The sequence below is a fragment of the Sander vitreus genome, chromosome 9 (assembly GCF_031162955.1).
Source record: "Sander vitreus isolate 19-12246 chromosome 9, sanVit1, whole genome shotgun sequence".
NCBI classification, from domain to species: domain Eukaryota; kingdom Metazoa; phylum Chordata; class Actinopteri; order Perciformes; family Percidae; genus Sander; species Sander vitreus.
Genome location: NC_135863.1, coordinates 2,629,175 through 2,647,985, shown reverse-complemented (window position 1 = coordinate 2,647,985; position 18,811 = coordinate 2,629,175). Strand labels below are relative to the sequence as shown.

The 18,811-nt window shown below is 39.3% G+C and overlaps 1 protein-coding gene across 1 annotated transcript; it reads left to right on the top strand.

The window, feature by feature from the left end:
• The first annotated feature begins 2,661 nt into the window (after positions 1-2,661).
• sirt5 (sirtuin 5) lies at positions 2,662-13,533 on the top strand. Its single transcript, XM_078258346.1, has 9 exons — positions 2,662-2,933; positions 7,163-7,275; positions 7,418-7,551; positions 8,733-8,962; positions 9,749-9,832; positions 10,586-10,639; positions 10,739-10,862; positions 12,309-12,424; positions 12,534-13,533. Exons 2-9 carry the CDS (start codon positions 7,173-7,175, stop codon positions 12,604-12,606), a joined length of 918 nt encoding a protein of 305 aa, XP_078114472.1. The 5' UTR covers positions 2,662-2,933; positions 7,163-7,172; the 3' UTR covers positions 12,607-13,533.
• The last annotated feature ends 5,278 nt before the right edge of the window (positions 13,534-18,811 follow it).

The window sequence follows — 18,811 nt, the reverse complement described above, 5'->3', positions numbered from 1 at the left end:
GCACAGCGTTTCACTGCAGCCGACAATCAAGGCGGAGTCTGGTTGGAGCGATTCAAATCAGTCGACCTATAGGGATAATTAGGTTTCCCATATCTAGCCGTGCCTTGCAGACCGCATATCACACATGCATGGCTGGAATAAAAACCAGCCTATACGTGGGGAATTCTTCCCAGAGCTTGAGTCACTGTGTGGTTACCAAATAGCCTACCCAGGTGCAGCTGAGCACCATGGGATACCGTCAGAGCTGCACAATGAAAGCCCAAAGTCATGCTAATGCATGGGAACTGTCACTAAACGATGGAGCGATTTCTCACAGCGAGCACCGATTCCCTACGATATCCCCCAGCGGAGGCTATAACACACCCAGACATGACGTGGGGGAGCATCCGTGTCACTGGCTGGCTGCCTACCTGTCTCCAGGTGCAAAGAGATCCTCGCCTCGTTGATGTAAGGCGTGTCACTCTTGGACCGGACCCTCCGGATCGGTCTGCGGTCTACCTCCTCCTCCGGGGCTGCCGCCATGTTCGGCCAGCCGGGCAGCGTCCACTGGCGACCGGCGGGACTGCGAGAGACTCTGCGCCGCAGAAGCCACTCGTGCACCCGCCCGGGCAGACGGTGTAGGAGGGGGGCGGGCTATTGTGATGGAGGGTAGGAGGGGGAGGGGGATAGAGAGAGAGAGAGAGAGAGAGAGAGAGAGAGAGAGAGAGAGAGAGAGAGATGGTAGGATTGATGAGCTTCTGTTCCTTTCTTTTACTGTAAGTCAGCTCCACCTGCAGTTCCAACTCCACGTTTAGAACACATTGTCCAATGAAAAGAATGACCATATTCACATCAATTGCACTATTTAAACTCTCCTGTGTGGCTCATATATACAGTCAGTGAATTCCTTTCATAATCAGCAACAATGTTGGTAATTGATTAAAATGTCATTTTATCATCAAGCAAAAACAATAAACTCAAAAGTTAGAATTTGTTTCTTTTCTCTGTTTCATATCATTGAAAATGTATTGTGATGTCTTTGTGTTTCAGACTGTTCGTTCAGCAAAATAAGCAATTTGAAGATGCCACCTTGGCATCTGGGAACTTGTGATAGCATTTTATTATTTGACATTTAAATCGACAGAATAATGAATAACTGATTCATCAAAAAATAATGTACATATAAGTTGATAATGAAAACAATTATTTCTTGCACCATCTTTAGTTTCACAGGAACTACAAGGACAGGTCTGCATATATCACAAAAAAATGGTTGATGAATCACTTGTAGTAATAAAATAGGAAACTCAAAGACGATAAAAAGAAATATAAAGTTCACACTTGATATTGAAATGTCATTGGTGAGATAAAACACCCATTAAAGTCAATATGAAGAATCAAAACATGCTTGTACACAGTTTTGGACCTTTTTAGTCATATTTTGTCAAACATTTGAGTTTCGTGCTGCTTGTAAATATAAAAAATCTTACTTCTTTCTGACACCACAAGCTAACATTGGTTTTCTTTTAGTTTGACAACACCTGCAAGACTGGCCAATATAAATGCATTCTGGTTGGGACAAAGAAAGTGACAGGATTGACTCAGTTGAGTTCAGTATTACAAAAATCAAATTGTAATGTTAGGAAAGTCTCATGTCAACTTATTCTTACCTGCCTCATTTGTTTGTCACCTGGCTGCTGCAACACTGCAATTTCCCACTGTGATAGTTAGTAATCAATCAATCAATCAATCTATCTATCTATCTATCTATCTATCTTATGCTTTATACTCTATTGATCCAATGCTGCCTCTAGTGGAGAAGGGAGAATAAAAATGATTGCAAATGGGTTCACAATTATTTCAGTAAGAAAGCACAACAGAGGGACAGTACAAGTACATTTGGACTATTTTGTTTTCGGCAGCTATATGGACAGTGGTGGAATGTACCTACATTTACTCAAGTACTGTAGTTTTACAACTTTGGGGTAGGCCTACTTACTTCACTAGACTATTTCCATTGTTCTGCAACTTTAAACTTCTTCTCCATTTTAGAGGGAAATATTATACTTTTTACTCCACTACATTATTTGCATATTCAGATTAATATTACAAAATAGAATCAAACAAATGATGATGTATTGTTGTAGGTTAAGATAATAATTGATCCCTTGGTGAAATTCACAAGCTCCCTGGCAGTATAAGTAATTAGCCCCACCTTTACCAGCTGCAACAATGAAGCAATGTAGCCTACATATTAATGCATGAATAATTATAATCAATAATATAATAAACATTCTGAAATGGGCCAGTGCTTTAACTGTTTGGACTTTAAATACATTTGGAATGCTAATATTTTTATACTTTTACTTGGTAACATTTTGAATGCAGGACTTTTACTTGTAACAGAGTTTTACAATCTGGAATAAAAGTAAAATAATCAAATAAAAATGAAAATGTTGGTTATGTAGCTACTTGTTATGAACAAACTAAAAACAACAAGAAGTTGTCTTTTCTACACACAGTGATGTCTCGGGGCTCCGTACGTTAGGGGCCAGTGTTACTTAAAAAAAAATTAATTCATACATAGAGCAAAAAAGATGACTGTAGTACAAATGCTCCCTCTGCTGGTCATGTCTTGTTTTTGTTGGGGTTGTTATCTGTTATCTACCTCGCTGACCCTCTTCATAGGCTCATTTCCTCACACATCAGTCCACTTCCTACTGCTGCTGGGCTGGTGAATGAGAGAAAACCTTCGTATTATACATCCATGGAGAAAAACACCCGACTGAGGTCCTGCTTACTTCAGCTGATAGTCCTGGCTGAACCTCTTTTACATCCATGGGCTGAACCTGACGAGCCAGTTGGTTTGGATTGTAGTGTGTAATGTGATAATAACTTTACAGCAATTACCGTGTGATCTCGTAGATATCGCGACAATCCAACTGCCCTGCAAGGTAAGTAGCTAGTTAACGTTAGCAAAACACAGCTGTAACAACATCCACAACTCATTACCATGGGCCAGAGCCATAGTCTTTCTCTATCACTCTGCCTTGGGCACGCCACTTCACAGCGTAATGTGATACTGGTGAAGCCGTTGCTGTTTCCTTGATACCAGCACTAGCTTGTTAGCGTGCTAGCTAACTTCCATTTAACATGCTGACAGGCTGTTAGCTTAGCTAGCTAGCTAGCTAGCATACGTTAAAGCCAGCTAACGACAGGCTCCAGTAACTGCTATTTAGGAAGTTCCATGCTTGTTATTGTGTAGGAAAACTAGAGTGATAAGTGAGTGAAGCTTTTGGGGCTTTCTTTCTATTTGTACCGAAAAAGATTTGACGTTTTGGGTCTTTAATCCACCGAAACACAGTGACATCTGGTGGTTTGCAAAACGTACAGCAGCCCTTCAAGACGGGCCGGAGCGCAACACCTCTATGATTTAAATAGTTTTAGTCTCATATATGCGAGGTTGGTCCAAGATGGCGACCTATGCAGACGTCTTATTCTGAGCTCCGAGACTCTGACTGAGTACCAATGGTTTAAATTGACTTATTGAAAATAAATCATCGATAAATGGAGTGGAACGTTGCTCTTGCATCTAGTAAGTTCATTCGCCCGAACAAAAGGACTTTTGCTGGTCAAACTTTGTGAAGTAGCAACTAGTTTACAATCTGTTAGCCAAAGTTTTGCTAACAATACAACCACGAAAAGCCCAAATCCCAAGAAGGTCTGCACCAAAGAAGAGGAAACGGTATCAAACGCTGACATCCTAAAAGCCATGAATGAATGAATGGCCGTTTTTTTGAAGTTTGAAGAAATGATAATGAAAAATACAGTTGAGATTGCTAGAGTGCAGGAAAATGTGAAAGGGCTGGAAATCCAGTGGAAAGGAACTGATGACACACTGAAGAAGATGAGTGACCAGATGACAACCTTGAGGGAGAAACAAGAAGAGTCGGAGCGGTACAATAGGAGATGGAATCTCCGTCTTCTGAATCTCCCAGAAAGCAGCAACGAGGAAGGAGGTGCTGGAGATTATCGCTGAAATCATCCCAGAGGAAAAGAGCAAGCTTGGATTCATGGTGGACACCGTGCACAGGGTCGGACGCCCCATCATCATTTAGTTCACCATGCGCACCTTTTAGATTCAAACTATGGCGAGCTTCCCTCAACGCAGATGTCATGAAGAGAAAGAACCTTCGGATGACTGAGGATTTAATCCAACATGAGAGACAGTGCAGAAATAAACTTTGGCAGAAAGAAAACTAAATGGCAGGGTCCTGCTGCCATCATTAACGGTGTGAGACACACTGCGTAACGTGTTATATTTCCATTAATATGAGGTAAAATGTTCACACTGCTTAAGTTGTTAAACTTCCCTTAATGTGAGGTAAAATGTTTAAGTTAAATATGCCACCCAATCTTAAGGGGTCATTTTGTTCTCCCTGTATACAATTCAAATGGCACTATGTTCACTCCACTAGTTAAAATAAGATTTTTTTTTAAGGAGTTAATTGAGGTACTCATGTTCAGAGCTTCCCACTTGACGGTGAGTTAATCTCTGATATTCCCTATCTCAGAGTATCTTTTCCTTAACTAGTTCCTATAACCTTAACAGACATCCAGTTCAGATTTTTTTTCTCTTTTTTTTTTTCTTTCATTATGACAGACTTCCCTTTTTAGTTCCTTTTTAAAAATAATATCTTTTAATGTCAGGGGTATACATGACAGCACCAAAAGGAAATCAATTTTTTTGTTCAGTAGACAAAATAATGCTGATTTGATATTTTTTACAAGAGACTCATTCCGTGGACAGTGATGTGAAATTTTGGAGTGCTCAATGGAGTGATAAATGTTATTTTTGTCCTCAACAATCAGCAGGTGTCGCCAATCTCCTTAACAATTTTAAAGGAGATATAGTTGAATCAATGATCTCCAATGAGGACAGATGGATAATCTTGGTTTTCAAATTAGCTATATGAATAGAATATGCTATATCCCTAATTGACCAATTTTCAGCTGCTTCGGGTTTAACACTTAACAAATCTAAATGTGACATTTTATGTTTGTATCAGACTGAAGAGGAAAAGATGTTTAATATACCTGTTAAGAAATGTATCAAATATTTAGGTATTCATATCTGCAAGGACCACAAGGAACGTCAACAACTTAATTTTTCGTCTAAATTGAAGAAGACTAAAACAATATTGAATGTATGGCTTCAAAGAGCCATTTCTATTCTAGGTGGGATTCTTTTGACGAAAGCAGAAGGGATTTCAAGATTTGTCTACCCTGCCCTCTCTCTCAATGTCCATGATTCAACATGTAAAGACATTAAATTCCATATTTACGAATTTTATATGGAAAAACAGACACCACCATTTAAAAGCGGTGCTCTCTGGTTGTAAGGATGAACTTCTGGACTTTTTGGACTTGAATTACACCTTTTTAAGGTGAAATGGTTGAAGGAATGTTTGAGAGCACTGGAGTCTTTATGGTACTTTATCCCCCAATAACATTTTTAATAGTGTAGGAGGTCTTACATTTTTATTGAAATGTAACTACAATATTACAAGATTGCCGTTAAAACTATCCACAAGCTCTTTTGGCCTGGAAGCTGTGTCATTCTCACAACTTTTCTCCACACAAGTCTGTCTTATGGAATAATGAATGCATCACTAGGGGGAACAAGTCACTCTATTTGCAAAATTGGATCAATAGAGATATTATCTTCGTAAAAGATCTTTTTGATTGTAATGGTCAATTAGTTAATTATGAATCTTTTCTCAGAAGGGAAGCATTCCCAATAACGTTCAAAGAATATAATTCAGTTTTCAAATCTATACCTAATGGCATATTAGAACTAATGAAAAGTTATAAAAAACAAAATGGAGTTCCTGGTTTTAATTTTACTCTTTATATAAACTGTATGGATATTATGAGCAGCACTTGTACTAATAAGCACATTAGAAAATGCTTTCTCAATTTAAAGAAAATAACACCTCGTGGGAAATGTTTCTGGAATTCTCATTTTACTGATGTTAACTGGCATAGGGCAGATATTGTATCACAAACAAAGTTAGGGAATTACATTTGAAAATATTACATAATATATACCCTACAAACCTGTTTGTCTCCAAATTCATGCCTGTTGATAATTATTGTAGTTTTTGTAAAACAGAACAAGAGTCGTTAACCCATCTTTTTTATGGTTGTTCATTTTGTATTGCATTTTGGAAAAGCTTTGACGATTATATGGTATCTAAAACAAAACGTATAATCACGCTTGAAGGGAAACGTATTACTTATTTTGAATGTAAAGATAGAAAGTTATGTAATATTGTAAATCTCTTTATTTTATTAGGTAAGTTCCATATTCATAAGGCAACATTTTCCAGATCAACACTGTGCTTCAAACTATTCCAGATTGAATTTGACATGTACTTTGAGTCTCTTAGTTGGTATCCAGTAAGAAAGCTATATTAATATCTGATGTCTACTCTAATCTGTTTAAATGCTCCTGCTGTCGACATTAACGATTTTTGAAAGTCTGTCCCCTTTGTATCTTTATTTCTTTCTATTTAGACTATTATTTTCATTTTTCACCTTTATATTATTTGTATATATTTTTGTATTTTATTTGTTTACGTATTGCAATGATTGAACTTTTGTAAACTACTTTTTTTGAAATAAAGTTAATAAAAAATAAATAAAAAGTCTAATATATGCAATAAAAGTTCAACAAGCCTGCGTGTTATAATGAAATCTGTAATACATTTGATCAGAAGTGCTGCATTAAAAATGTAGATGGTATCGTGCAATATGTTACAGTAACGTTAAATTGATTAATGCATTATCCCAAAAGCTTCACAATTTTACTGACACAACACCTTAATGTACCTTATTGGTGTGGTTTAGTTTAGCTCAGTGGCATTTCCACTGAAGACTATTAGGCTGGAACAACAGCCACACAACAAACATTTATTGCGTTTCCCAAGTCTTTAATCCAAACAAAGATGGCAGCCGGAAGTGACATTTCTGATCTACTTGCTCGTTTTGTTCAAGTTTAGCTCGTAATTACTTTAAGAAAAATAGCTTAGTGTGCAAAAGTCTCAATTGTCAAATCTGTGATTACATCGGAGGCAGTTGTTTCCATTGTGAAACGTGTCATATTTTTCTTCCCTACTAGCCAAAACCCGATGATTATGCTCCAGCGGTCCTGTAGAGGCTTAATAAACTCTCACCTGTATTTCCACCTGAAAAGGCATTGGGGCAGCCAAAACATGGCGAGACCCAGTTCAGGTATTCCTTTTTCCTTCCATTTCTGCTTCTGTTACATGCTTATCCTGACGAGCAATTATTATATTAATCTTCCACAAATCCACTAGCTTTCATTATTGTCATTTTGTGTGTTATTTGTGTTTCTGGGCGTGTTTATGTTCAGACCTGGCAGCATTCAGGGAGATTTTCTCCAAGGCGAAGAATATAGCCATCATCACCGGAGCAGGGGTGAGTGCAGAGAGCGGAGTCCCAACCTTCAGAGGAGCAGGAGGCTACTGGAGACAATGGCAAGCACAGGTATGCAACTATATTATCATATTGATAATGAAGACCTATGTCGCTCGCAAAGCGTTTTAAATACATATTGCCATGTAAAATAAAGGCGTTTTAATTTGGTGTGCCTTGGATATTTTTTGAAGGCGACTCACATTTTATATTTTTGTGAGACTATATTTCAACCATGCAATGAGCCCTTCACAAGATGGAATATATTATCATATTATTGAACCGTATTATGCTTGATATTTTATACACCTGTAAGTATAATGCATTTCAATAGGACAGCAGCACAAACTGCAGCCTCCAAAATTATCATAAAGTTGAATAAAGAACTCTCTAAAACATTTTCAACAAAAACTGAACCGTGTAACCTTTGTGAAGGGATGATTTATTGCAGGGCTGTTGTATTAGATTGCATTAGTTTTAGCTCGATGGTCCTAATAAACTGGCAACTGAGTGTATTCTACAATGCTAATTTTAATTTCCATACTTTTTCTGCTGCTTATCCGGGGGCCGGGTCGCAGTGGCAACAGGCTAAGCAAATTAGTCCGGATGTCCTTCTCCCCAGCAACATTTTCCAGCTCCTCCTAGGGGATTTTCATTTTAATTTCTCAGTCAAATATGTGAGAAACTACCCCCCCCCATTCTTTCATTTATATAGCAGCTGACAGCCCACCTAAGGATACGAAACATTTTTCTCCAACTGCATCAGTTTTTACAGATCAGTCTATCACTCTTTAATGTGTGAACAATGGCAAGACAGCATATTTGAAAAATGTATTGTACAATTCTGAGCGTCGTAAAACAGTGCCAATCTGTCACAAGGGGAACATTTTTGCTGAGAGTGCTTCAGTCCTAGTCAGATTGAGGAGTCTGTACTTATCGAGCATCTCAGAGTCACTCTGAGGAAGTTCACTGAAAGTTTCATTGTGACTAAAAATAGTGTGACTACATACCTACTTCTTTGGGAACTTCATTGCATTTCTGAAGCTGAGTGGAAACAGTGCTGTGCAGATGGCTCTGTGCTCAGTTGTCTCGCTTGCTGTTTCTTCTGTCTTCCATTATTTTGCCTAAATTTCCAACAACCAAAAACAATTATGACAAAGGAGCTTTAGTGCTAATAATTAGCTGTGGAACTTTTTGATCAACGCCGAACTTTGTCCGTATTAATGGCCCTCTCATGATTTGTCATCTTTAAGCAACTTGCCACCCCAGAGGCCTTCTCCAGGAATCCCTCCCGTGTTTGGGAGTTTTACCATTACCGCCGCGAGGTCATGCTCACAAAAAATCCCAACCCCGCCCACCTGGCCATCGCAGAGTGTGAGGAGCGACTGAGCAAACAGGGACGTCAGGTTACAGTCATCACTCAAAATATCGACGAGCTCCACCGCCGCGCCGGATCCAAAAACATGCTGGAAATTCACGGCAAGTAGAAACCGCTGAAGATGCTCAATATCTAGTAATCTATTCTTAAATATTCTGGTACTCTACTAAGTATTAAAAAGTAATGTTTCAAGTAAAAATGCCAAACATTCTCTGGTTCCAGCTTCTAGATTTTGAGGATTTGCTGCTTTTCCTTGTTGCTCAGACACAACAGGAAAATGGATAGCATCACTCTGGATGAGCACTGACATTTTATAGGCACTAATAATTAATTAAGAGTATAATTATTTGTACTGATTGATCCACTGATCATTTTCAATAGTTGATTAATTGTTTAGTCCATAAAATGTCATAAAAGTAGGAACATTTTTTGGTTACACTTTACTTGAAGGTATCTACATAAGAGTGACATGACACTGTCATAAACGCGTCATAAACATTATAAACAAGTCATAAACGTTTATGACATAACGCTTCTTTTAGTAAGTGTCATTCGGTTTTTGTCATGACAAGTTATGGTTAGAGTTAGGGTTCATGTGTCATTACTGTGTCATGACAGTGTCATGTGTTCATGACAGTGTCATGTCACTCTTATGTAGATACCTTCAAGTAAAGTGTTACCCTTTTTTTTTCTTTTTTTTTTTATAAATTAAGTTTTTAAAGATTAATATATGTACCTTTTCAGACTGGAGAAACTGGGACTTACAAATATTTGGCATTCTTGTTGATATATTACACAAAACAATTGATTGTTGAAATAGTTTTCTGTCTTCCGACTAATTGAGTTGTTTCAGCACTAACATGTTGTCTCTTGTATTGTTAATCCAGGAAGTCTGTTTAAAACCCGCTGTATGAGCTGTGGTCATGAAGCAGCCAATTACAAGAGCCCCATCTGTGACGCTCTGGAGGGCAAAGGGTAAGAGCTTCATTCAGTGTCGTTTGTTTGGACTGGACTGTTTTCCTCAACAATGTGAAAATGTGTTAGCAGAGATATTGATCATATTCATTTGAGAACAAAATGCCAGAGAACAAAAAAGCCTGTTACAGTCTGTCAGATGTCGGCAGCTAAATAACAGGTGACGACGCGGTGAAAATCTGTGACTGAAATGAAACGTCACTTTGACATTTAAAATTGACGTTTTTAATAGCTGAAATGTTCCACTAATCAATCGGACTGTTAACAGTGATTCTGATTAAACCTCCAGTCATAAAGATTATGTAAACGTCTCACTGTGTTAAAGGTAAATTAAAGGGTTTTAAAGGAATACAAACATTCATGGAGAAGATGAATAAATAAGATACAATTAAATAAATTGGTAATTGAAAGTATCACTTTGGATGTTTGTTTTCGGGCTAAGCTATCTTTGTGGTCAGGACTTCTGTGTTTGTAGTGTTTTTTCATGATATTTTTTAAAGTTTATTTAATTACTTTATTGTGTCAAAAACACAGATGAAACATATTAAAAGACAGCTGTAATGCTGGCAATGTTCTCATAGTGTAATCGTATTAAATGGTCAACCATATCTTCCCTTAAATGGTTTGGATTTACTAACTTTTATGTATTTGAAGTGTGCACTGTGCAGCTGTTATATAAAGGAAAATACAAATATCAGATAAGGACTCACTTTAAGTATTACATGACATGAATTTATCAAACTGCCTCCCCAGAGCTCCAGACCCAGACACAAATGACGCCCAGATCCCTGTTCTGCAGCTGCCCAGGTTAGTCACACAATCATGTTCTCTTTTAGTGCTCTGCTCTTTTCAAATGAGGTTATTCTTTTTGACAAAGTGTGTGTGTGTGTGTTGTTTTTTTTTCAGGTGTGAGCAGAAAAGCTGTCACGGTCTCCTGAGACCAGCTGTGGTTTGGTTTGGAGAGAGTCTGGACTCAGACATCCTCACCCAGGCTGAGAAAGTGCTGGACAGCTGTGACCTCTGCCTCGTGGTATGTGTGTGTGTGTGTGTGTGTGTGTGTTCCTGACTTAGCCAACCTTTCAGGAACCCATTTCAGACTAAAGGCCATTTAATTGGCTTGTTCAATTGGGGACAAAAGCTGTGTCCCCAATTGGGAGAAGGCAGATTTTTTGGTCAGGTTAGGGTAAGACAAGTAGTGGTTAGGGTAAAGGCCCTGACACACCAACCCGACAGCCAGGAGTCAGGAGGAAAGGCAGTCGGACTGCTCATTCTCCCAGAGTTGGTCAAAAATGTGCCTCGGAACACGCCCAAAAAATGAAAACCGGCAGCTGATTGGACGAACGCGTCACGTGGGTCTGGCTGCTCCCAGATTTTACAACCGAGCATAATGGCGGCTCATTCAGAATACGATCTCATATTTTACGAAGATAGTTCACCGAAACGTGTTTCTGAAAACATTTTAAGCGAGAAATAGGCCATGCAGTTGCTGAATCAGTCTTCATTTCATATCAACAAAGGTCAGTTTGAAAGATTTTTGTCAGATTTTGAGAGGCTGTTCGTCACGCTAACATAAGTGCACTGATTCGCTAGTCAAGGGCTAGCACTCCACCAATCAGATTGGTCATTGAGTCCTACTGCCCGCCCTCCGACCCAGCAACTCAGGTCCGTCAAAATGTAGACCGACGGCCCCTCCAACTGACGACGGCACGGAACACACCGAACAGACTCGAGTCACTGACCTCGCCAGACTGTCCGACGGCCGATTATCGGGTTGGTGTGTCAAGGTCTTAAGTCTCCAGGAAGTTAATATAAAGTCAATGTGAAATACCCAAAAGTAACCTAAAATGATAAAGTGTATCAGTACTACTGCCAAATTCACTAATGTACTCACCACTTTTATTTCCATACTGAATAAGTGTACAACACTGCTGAAGATCTTTTTTTTAGAGAAGTATCAACGTTTTGGATGTTAAATTTAGTACTGTATAAAGGTAAAACATGTTGCATTGACAGCAAGACTGTCATACTAAACTAATATTATTATTAATGTAGACATTTTCTATTAACACTTTCTGAAAATAAAGGAACTTTGAAATTATCACCTGAACTTTTACCTTCACTCACTGTTCAGAATCAGAATCAAGTAGGTTTTCACATATAAGGAATTTGCCTCGGTATTTTGATGCATAACGGTCACAATACATATATTAAGAGAATGGAAGAAGCAAGTACTGCAAGTTAAGAATCTTAAAAAAGTTTTAAACACAAAATATGTAAACAATATCAGTTTAAAAAATGAAAAGAGCTGTACAGTGTTATAAACCAAGATGATGGAAGGGGCAAACTATTGACTAAGGAGTGTGCAAATCTTCACATAATATAATATAGAATATTAGAACTTGTTCAATAGGATTTGCATTAATGGAAGGCGTTTTACTTTATTACTTCAAAGTTTCAATAAAATCTCACTCTGCAGGTTGGCACTTCGTCCATTGTGTATCCAGCAGCCATGTTTGCTCCTCAGGTGGCAGCCAGAGGTGTCCCTGTGGCCGAATTCAACATGGAGGACACACCGGCCACCATGCGCTTCAAGTATGTGTCAACCAATGTCACACAGTCAGACACTTGCATCGTTAATCATCCCTAACTAATGTCACATTTACAGCATAGACAACATTTCATAGACAACTTTGTTTTTCAGGTTCCACTTCCACGGCCCCTGTGGGACCACGTTACCCCCCGCGTTGGGACGCCACGAGACTGAACCAAAATAAGTCCTGGACGTGAATTTATGATTCCTACTATGGCCACGCCAAGACCCGCCCTTCAATAGCATTTATTGGCCAGGCGTCCATGCTTACGCAAGGTAACGTAACCCCATTTGTACAGGTCCTATCCCCTGACCAATCAGCTATCCTAACCTTAACCACTCGAGGTCAAATGCCTAACCCCAACCAATGGAGCTGCTTCGTAGGGCGGGTCTTGGCATGGCCATAGTGGGATTCGTAAATTTGCGTCCTGGACGTCAGCTGCACACAGACTATAACTGTCCAACACTGGAGGACTTTATTGGTACAAATACCAAAAATAATAGGTTGAATATAATGAAGTGTGGAGACGGTGTTCATGAAAAATAAGGCCAACAAATTCAAAGACGAAAGGGGAAAGTGTTTGTTCAAACTGTCACACAGATAAAATATACAATGATAAGAAAGTTGACCATATTTTATTTTATTTCTTTTAATTGTTAACATTTAATTTCAAGTTAATGCATTTTGTCTTTGTGGCTTCTATTTTAAATAGTTTCTTTTGTTCCTTAGGAGATAATGACTTGATGATTGATTGAACTGATTTAATTTCTGCTGAGGAACTTCTTCTTTTTTCAACACTGAATATTGAACATCACACCAGTGCTCTGTGCTCGCTGCTGCAAATAGCAAATTTAAGAGTTATACATGTGACAGTTTTCCATATGGAATTACAAGACGCCGCTATTTAACATCTTCCAGTCTCGGATATACAAATCATGTGGAGAATGTGAACAGCCATTTATCTTGAGAAAGCTTGGGAGAAGTAGAACTCTTTTTTGAGATGATCTGAAGATGTTTGTTCAAGGGCGTAACTTTGGGTTCAATGTTGAGGGGGGTTAAGATCTCCACTTTTGAACAAAATTAAAATTTTGAGCATATCAAAACACTTAATTTCCTGCATTCTGGTGAATTTTTCTGCAACAATTTGTGCCTTTTCTGCATCAAGTTATGTTTCAAATGTCTGTGTTTATGTAAAGGAAATTATAATAGGTTTTTGGGGTGGTTGCGCTGGCCAGTTTTGATTATTGAGAGGGTTGTAACATGCTGTTTATGAAAGGCAATGTTGAAAAAGGCAGTGACACAAATAAACAGCATGTAGGCCAACCTTATCACTCCTTTTGCATTGAATGAATACTGAACGTCAGACAGTAGAGGGCAGTGTTTAGCTACAGCTGCGTCGGCGACTACACCGCCAGAAAAAAACGCCTCCTTCCAATGGATCTGTGGGCTCTGCCTGGGATATGTGGTGTTGAATGTATGGACCGCGATGAATATGTGTATGATGCCTTCCAGTGGTGAGTAAGCTCCAGTTAAACCAGGGAAACCAGTGACTGTGCATTCCCTGAGCCAGTCATGAAGAGATGTATGTTAAGGTTTGGACATAATTGAAACAGTATGTTCATTTGAAATGAATAAATGTACAATCTTATAAACTGAAGTGTCTCTGCAGAGCTTCCTTTAGAATCTGTGCATCCATGCATCTAAAACTGCATGAGTTGTTAATGATGCAACAGTGTGAATCAGAAATGATCTGCAGTGTGTGGTGACGGAAGTAGTGTAGGAGTGTGTATTAACTGTACAGTACTATATGTTCTCTGTTGTAGGCGTTGTTCTGCTTTGGCTAAAGATTAGATTGACTTCTTCCATTGTCTCAACATAAACACACGCTGCACAGGCCAGTGCTGTGTGTTTGTGCATTATGGAACTGGGACTGTTCTTTATAACAGTGAATCCTACCCCTGCAGTTACCAGAGGCATGACGAATGATTGTGGAGTAGCTCACCTAATTTGAAAAAAAAATCTTTGGTAATAATACGAAACATGCACACATTTTTGTTGTGAATGGATGGGTCAACAAATCATAAGACTTAAACACAGGAGACTGCTGCTAATTTCCAGTTTACTACTGACAGTTGACAGTTCTTTGAAAAGAATGACCACGATCGTTCCCTAACCTTAACCATCTGTTTATTGTTGTAACCATAGTCTTGTATTGCCGGACCTATCTCCACAGCGCTGTGGAGTAAGGTCTGGCTACAACATACGTACATTCCTGGATTGGGGGGGGGGGGAACGCTCCAGGTTGTTTGCATTTCTTTAAACCAATCACAATCGGCACTGAGCTCCAGACGCAGCGACGGTGGCTCTGGTAAGGAATTTGTTTTAGTGGAACATTTGGACCCCGCAAAAGAAAACGCAACATAGAATATTAGCTGAAGCAAAGATCCTTTATAATAAAGATGGTGCATTTCAAGCAGCTCCAATGGTATGAAACGGTACACGCTTTCTGTCTCCTTAAGGGGCGTGGCCTCGTTTTAACGTGTAGTGAATGTCGTGTGGATGGATGAAAAGTTATATTTAAATCATTTATCAATATGTTCTTTTGCTAACGTTAGATATTAACACAGCTAAAAGACATATTTACCATCAGAGAGATTAGTTTTGTTAGGGCGTTCACAACGTTAGTTGACGCTACATAGCTGTGTTGCCAGATCTCGCTAGAGTTTGGTCCTGAGACAGAAACAGATCTCAAACTAAGTAAGTCCGTCTGAAAAATGCCATTTTCGTGTCAGAATGTTCTGGAGATATGTCGCTTGTGAAAAATGTATATCCAATACATACTTTGGTGACTATGGGGCAAAAGAATCGCTCATAATCTGTGTTCACGTTCACTTCTCCTGTTGGAGTCAATACACTCAGGACCTGCCGCTAGTTTCCTAAAGAGGCGCGGCCGTGGCGGAGCCCACGTGACACAGATACAGGAAACTACTCCGAGTTGGGGCTAAACCGTCTCTGGCTGAAGTTAACTATTCAAACAACACAGTAACATGCAGGGTGGATTGGCCATCTGGCAACTCTGGCAAATGCCAGAGGGGCCGGACCATTTTTTTTTAATGTGGGCCGGTCAGATTTTTTTTTTTTTTTTGTCTTTACAGGCCGACAGCACAGAGGACGGGTTTTTATCGCTTGGACGATTTCACTATGGTTATAATAATAATAATAATAATAATAATAATAATAATAATAATAATAATAATAAATATCAAGCATTTGGCCAGTCGGCAACGGCCGGCCTGGTCCTGAGATGGGCCGACCGACCCAATCAGAAGTTACTCAGGGTTCAGGCTGTACCGGACCCTCCCGGTGATCATGCTGCTCTGGGGGACCGGCTGCAGCAGCAAGAAGCTGCAGCAGCAAGAAGCTGCTGCTGACAGGCGGAGAGCTTCGCCGGAGCTCCGAGTGCTGTCTGTCCGCGCGGCCGTCTGACGGGATCAGTATTTAATTGAGACAGTTTCATTACCGGTTAAAAACTTCTCGTTGTGTTAAATAGTAGTCTAATTCGGTGTTTTGGTACAGTAGGTTTTAACACCTGATGCGAAGTGTAGGCCTAGGAGTACACATGTAAACCCTGAACAAGCAGCGTTGCTCTGCTCCGTCTCTCTGCTGTGCCCCATTCACGTAGTGTCACCTTTTACACTATGAAGGTTAAACTCTGTAATTAATCCGCGGTTCACATGTATGTATGAACTGTGGTGGTCCATTACACTGTAGTCTCAACATCATTGATCATTTTTGATCAACAGAATATAGAAAACATTACACTTCATAACGTTTTGTATCCATAACATGATTGTGTTATTGTACAATTTAGCAGTAAAAGCAGTAGCCTATGTAAGTCAATCCTACATTTTTCAACTTGGGAGCAAAACAAAAAAAAGTTACCATAAAGCCGTGTTCATGCTATTTTAAACAACTGGACTTTGGGGTCAAGTGTTGTCAGATGTGAAAGCCCCCTTACTGGACTACTGAATATAATAATATTCCATTATATTTTGTATTTTAAATTGTTACATGCCACCAGAATTTTGTGATTTCCTTGCCATAAATATAGACGTTTTTACCATAAATTGATGCCCAAGAATTTATCAGAGTGCAGGAATTGAAGTCTTTTACCCTCAAAATTTCCTGGGATAGACCAGACTCCCCCCCGCTTTATGTGTTTCCCCCAAAGGCCAATTCTGAGCAAGGAAAAACCCTGAAGTATAATCACAGACATTAAAATCGCAGAGTTAGAGTTAAAACAGATGAAAAGATGGAGAACCAGACAGACAATATGTACAGTGTCAACAGAGAGAAACAAGGACAATCGAACAGACGGTGACAACAAAGAACAACATACTGTAGAGAATGACAGTAACAGCATACAAACGGCATAAACAGACCGACAGTATGTGTACATTTGTTATAAACGTGTGCTCTTTAAAAAGTAGTAATCATTGTTTGCCAGTTACTTACATTAAATGTTTAAAAATCTGTTACATAAGGTACTGCTTATATTATTTCACCATCTGTACACAAATATAATTAGTGAATGTACGTGTCCGTGGGTGGGGCTGTATGGTAATGTGGGCTGGTGTGACTACAGTGCCAGGGCTGAATTTTGGTCCCAGTCCGCCCCTGGTAACATGAGCTATTTAAATTAGCTGGATACATGGTTAAATCACAGCAATCCCATCAATCGGTCCACAAAACATTCCAGTTAAAGAGTAAATGCTGTAAATATATTCTTTGTAAATCTTTACAATCATTACTCGAAAGAACCAAGTAGGCCTGCCTATTTGCATGATGATGGGCGTCTGGTTTGGTTTGAAATGTGCTAGGGACAAGACGCAATCAGAAGTGATGGGTACAATGACGCATTCATTTTTTTTTTTTTTTTCTCTTTCGCGCAGGTCATGTTTTGAAAGACGCTGTCCTGTAGCTTACTAATGTAAATGAATAAAAATGTATAAAAAAATTTGATGATGTCCGACACGTTTTATGAAGAGGAAATCCTTAAGTTTTCAAAAAGCATTAGACATATGACCCACTGGCCTATGCTCTGCTTCGTGTATCCATGTACCATGTTGACAATGTGACATGACGTGACATCAGACTTAGACTTGAGAGAGGAGCTACGAAAGGAGAACGTATCCCAATGTTACAGTTGTTGCAGTGTTGTCAACAGAGAAGCGTGTAGCCAGCGCAGCAGCAGAACGGCTGTGTGTGTGCCTGCCCTCCAGATTTTCCAGATTTTTGTGGATTTGTTGGGATCTGTCGCTCAAGAATTATGTGTTATGAACTTTATTTTTTTTCTAAATTGAGCTCGAGGTTTTCAAAAAAAGTGGTGGGTACAAATGACTCATGACGAAATCTGATAGGTACGCGTCCCCACCGTCCCCACCGAAATCGACGTCTATGTACATGATTCAAATGTTCTTAAAAACTTGCCATTTTTAGCGTGTAGCTTGCTAGCTCGAAGTTTGTTGTTTAATGTAGCCAAGGGATTTTGACACAGAGAGTTTGTGGCTCACGCGCAGGATGTCAGGCTTTATCCTGGAAATGTACTTCCGTTGATCCAGACTATTGTAACATAACGACAAAGATCCCCTAACCTTAATGTAGTAGTAATTTCAACCCAAACTGTGATCTTTCCCTGAACCTAACCAAACCTTAACCGGAGCGTTGTCCTATCATAAAACAGATTTATTTTTCATCAGTGTTTTGTTACAGAAGCCAGCCTGCCGATACGGGTGTCACATCAAGAAATGTCGGCATGTGATATTGAAACAAACATTTAAAAACACCCCCTTTTTAATGTGTAGGCTCCATTTGGAACATGATAGGCAGTCCCTCCAGAAAAACGCGATTATGCGATCGCATAATTCAATGCATAATCAGCCAAAGTCTGCATATTTATGCGAGGGCCGCATTTTTTCAAGTACGCCACACTTTCGCTACATAAATTGCCGATTTCCGCGGAAAATATACGGGGCTTGCATGATTTCATAATCCACGCATTTTTGTTGCAAAAAAGTCATACATATCTTAGCAGAAAGTTGAAAAATTTTGCGTTTACGTCACACAAGAGCAGCCAGTTTCCCCTGTTGCAATGGGAACGTTATGAAGTGACTGAATTACGTAATTACGCGACATGAACATCATCGAAAAGCTGCACACCCCGCGATGAAGCCACGATGAAGCCATGACAAGGATTTTTGCCCGCAACAATGTTGATGAAGGGCTACTGGATACATGACGACTGTACATCAGGCAAAAAAAGCTTGGGAACCACTGCTCTATATGTTTCCTAATATAGACAATGTTGTGACAAAACCAACCCCCCTAA

Coding starts and splice junctions, on each gene's coding strand:
- sirt5 (XM_078258346.1), top strand. CDS start 7,173: ATGATTATGCTCCAGCGGTCCTGTAGAGGCTTAATAAACTCTCACCTG. Junction 7,276..7,417: donor CATGGCGAGACCCAGTTCAG/GTATTCCTTTTT, acceptor GTTTATGTTCAG/ACCTGGCAGCATTCAGGGAG. Junction 12,425..12,533: donor CCGGCCACCATGCGCTTCAA/GTATGTGTCAAC, acceptor TTTGTTTTTCAG/GTTCCACTTCCACGGCCCCT.